This window comes from Myotis lucifugus, unplaced genomic scaffold, assembly GCF_000147115.1.
Source record: "Myotis lucifugus unplaced genomic scaffold, Myoluc2.0 scaffold_36, whole genome shotgun sequence".
Classification (NCBI taxonomy): domain Eukaryota; kingdom Metazoa; phylum Chordata; class Mammalia; order Chiroptera; family Vespertilionidae; genus Myotis; species Myotis lucifugus.
The window spans coordinates 5,321,649-5,325,434 of record NW_005871084.1 but is presented as its reverse complement, the minus strand read 5'-3'; the positions used below and the strand labels follow the sequence as shown (position 1 = coordinate 5,325,434).

The window sequence follows — 3,786 nt, the reverse complement described above, 5'->3', positions numbered from 1 at the left end:
CCCTGCCGCAGGGCAGACACACACTTTCCGAGGTAGTAGTGCACTTGGCAGACATGTATGTCCCTTAAATTAGAAGGGGGAAAATGCACTAATCAAAAATATCCCCCCAAAAACACACACAAAAATGCACCAATTTACTGGACCATTTACATGACCATGGTCCCAGGAAGTCCCCTAGAGACAGTGTGATACAGGAGACAGGGCCACATCTCCCAGTGATGCTCCTCAGGCTCCCAGCTGGCTGAAATAGCCTCTCTGGGCTGCTGGGCCTGTGGTCACAGGGGTCTTTTAGTTCTTTCATGGGAAAGATCACCCTTTCCACGCCGAACCTCTGCTGAGTAAGGTAAAGAACAAGGGTTTTCAAACTGGGGCCTGTAGAACTTGAGGGATTCCCTGGGGGCTAAGCATGAGGGGTTTCATTTCATCCCTCCCCTCCTGTCTTCAGAATGTCCCCTACTGTCAATCTGGACACACACACACACAAACACAAACACACCACACATGCTGGATCTTTGTTCTGCACATCCAAGAAATATTTGTAGCCGAAATATCTACGCAAGCATGTCAAACTTGTGGACAGGTCCCGGCCATGAGTTTGACATGCTTGAGGGTCTTGTTAACCACCTTTTCCTCAAAGATGCACTCTCCTCCCCAGAGCAATGAGTGAATGAGGACCCCGTGGACTTGGGAGTTCATTGGGGCTATAGAAATGTGTGGCCACACTCTGGCAGAACAAGTTTGGGAAAGTCGTTGTCACCAGCCCACCTTCTGCTCCTCAGCAGGTATATGTGTGGGGAGAAGGTATAACAGGGTTTAGGCAATTTCAGCAGCAACAATTCCAGTATGGCTCCCCCTACCCCCAATTTTTTAATGTGATAGTACTTTTCAATAAGAGGTGAATTTCTTATTTTGAGAGTTTGAATCACAAAGTGCTAAAACATGCTTTTAGATGCCTTCTTTTTTCTCAAGAAATAGTGTTTTGGAAAATAGCATTCCAGCATGAATGAAGTACCAGCTTATGAAATTGCTTTTCATTTTTAAGTGATTTTATCTTCTGAAAGAAAGGTTTTTGTCTTCAGTGACAGACATTACCACCTGCCATTACCATAAAAAGTCCATCCAATTTCTTTTTTCATCTGGCAGATAGAAATCATTCCTTAGATTAAAAAAAAAAAAAAAAGCCCTTTTACTCCTGAGGGGAGATGAAAGGTGGCTCAGAAGTACAGACCTGGCTCACATTTGTTACAGCACCGTCCAAAATGCTCATAGTGCCTCTCGCTGGCACACGGAGGGGTGATCTGAAAAGTCACCTGAAAGAAAATGACACCAAGCAGAGGTTATGCACAAGTTCTTTCTGAATAAAGCAAACAAACAAACAAACAAAAGGAATCATCAAAGTACATGTTGGAAAAGCATAAGAAACACCATAAGCCGTCCTGAGACTGCTCTGTGTAATATTATTAACACCCCCCCCCAAACAGTCACTTCCTATTCTAGCCCATTTCCCCCTAAGAATATATACAACCAACAGATCCTGGCATGCAAATCCACTTACACATGTACAGATATTTTGGTTATGCTCATGGCAATATGAGAAATTAAAGGAAAACTGACAAACTGGCTGCAGAAGTCTGAAAACTGCTGTAGACAAGCCACATAGGAAATCGGCCCCATGTCTGTGGGTTGACATGCCCAGTCAACTTTGATCATACACTGTAGGAGGACACAAGGAGGCTCCTTAGCAGGTACAGGTGGGCAGAGGCAGGCTTACAGTTGTTCGCATGGGAAATAATAAAACAATTAATAATACAAGATAAACCGTTTCATGTGCTCACAATGTAAACCTACTCTTGCCCACCCTTGTATATTACACCAGGGGATCTCAAATTTGGTCTCATAAGCTACCTCTGATTTCTAAAAGATGTTTAACCCTGTGTACCTTTCAAAATGTTAAACATGCAGAGAATATTAAAAAGTGGGACACCAAGCTGTGATAGGAGCTCTGTGGGCTGGGAGCGAGGAGGCCTGACCGCCTCCTGGCTGAGGGACCCCGACGAACTGCTCTTTGGGTCTCTGCTTCCTTTCTGTTTGATTCTAGTACAAAGGTTCATTTCCAAATCTGCCCGTGTAAGTAAAACAAACCAAAAAGCCAAGTCCCTTACGTTCACTCAGAGATTCTTATCAGCGCGCCGCAGAAAAACTCTTTTCAGCTTACTTGGTGTCAGATAAAAAGCACGCGTTGACAGGCAGTCATGTAGAAATTAACAGTGAAACTGAACAGCTGAAGAGACACCAAAGGATGCCATACCAGGGTCCAGTTCCCCTCGGGGGGCCCAGGGATCCAAAGTTGCACACCTTGCCCTCCAGGAGCTTACACCCTGGGTGTGCTATGATGGAAGCCGATGGGCCCTACGTTCCTGAAGACTGGGGCCGGTGTCCTAAGGCACGTGACAAGTGAGCTCAGTCTGGCAGGATAAATAATAGTCGGCCAGATGGGGAAAAGGGAAGTGGCAGGTGGCGGTTGGGACGGAGGTAAAGGAGACTTAAGAGATTATGAATAGTTCAAACAGAGGCGCTGAGGTCTGAAACGGCACATGGGGTGGGGTGGGGTGGGGTGGGGTGGAGAACATCAGCAGGGTGGGGGCAGGGAGATGAGCACAATGACACAGGGAACTTCCTCTGCACGTGGATGGAAGGTATAGAAATAACATAGTTTAGGAGCCACGCATCCTCCAAATACCTCCGTTATGGAAGGAACTTCCATAGAGAGAGCAGCAGAAGACCCCAGGCCGGCTGGGTGAGCGGGCAGGGCACCTCTCTGACCTCACGCTGGCCCTGCAAAGGGCTTACAGGAGGGACGGGTCCAGGATGGTTACTTTGAGGTCGATGAGAAAGTCAAACGTGTTCCTGGAGCCCTGTGTACCAAAAAGCTTGTATCCAGACTTGCTGCCTAGACCTGGCTAACACGCCTGTGGACACTGGGTCACATGAACTGGACGCTCCCCGCGCATTCACCACATGACAGGGGCTCAAGGACCGCACCATGAGCCCAGGGGGAACTAGGAAGAATAACGAACCAGAAATCACAGCACCACTCCTCTCGGGTTTCTTTTTCTCTTTGCTTTTTTGGGACCTGTTTCTCTGTAGGCTGCCGTGCCCCTTCTGCGTCGAGCACAGTCATGCATGCGCACGGGAGGGCGGTGAGCAGAGGCACGGAGCAGAGGAGCGGGGAAGGAGGTCGGCACTCATTTGTCAGCTAGGGTGCATGTGAACCCTGCGGCAACGATGATGACAGAGGCAAACGAGATAGTGATGTGGTCGGGCTTTGTTTCAGACGAGAAAGGTTATCAGTGGCATCTGACCCACAAGAGAGCTGCAACAGCCTCTGTAAGATAAGCGCACACTCTGTGTAACATACACAGAAAGGTTCTTTTTAGGGGAATTTGGTACAGGGCTACCCCTGAAGCAGCTGCTGAGGAACACAGGTGCTAGCCATGTCCTGGGCTCCCGATCCTGGTTCCTGCTGAGCACGTGGACAATCTCGTTACATGCCTAGGAGTGTGGCTGTGATTCACTTAAACCTCCCCCCCCAACCCCCCCTCACTGCCCGCCCCCCCACCCCCCCCCCGAGAAAAGATTTAGAACCCGTGGTTTTTCTCTCTCCGGAGATAGAGAAGACACTTATTTCAAGAGGGACCAAAGGTCCTTTTTTCTCAGCAGCGTTTCGCGAAATATTCTTCAAGAGGTTTTTCTTCCCCAGAGTGGACTTGGGATAAACAAAAAACC

At 48.3% G+C, this 3,786-nt stretch overlaps 1 protein-coding gene across 1 annotated transcript in view; it reads right to left on the bottom strand.

Annotated features, from left to right (window-relative positions):
• TNFRSF11A (TNF receptor superfamily member 11a) overlaps nt 1-1,678 on the bottom strand; it is a 27,525-nt gene extending 25,847 nt beyond the window's left edge. The window contains exons 1-3 of the mRNA XM_023752597.1: nt 1,615-1,678; nt 1,229-1,310; nt 7-63 (exon numbers count right to left, since the gene is read on the bottom strand). Coding sequence (XP_023608365.1) covers nt 7-63; nt 1,229-1,310; nt 1,615-1,674 — 199 coding nt within the window. The 5' untranslated portion in view covers nt 1,675-1,678. The remainder of the gene's footprint in view (nt 1-6; nt 64-1,228; nt 1,311-1,614) is intronic.
• Between the last annotated feature and the right edge of the window lie 2,108 nt (nt 1,679-3,786).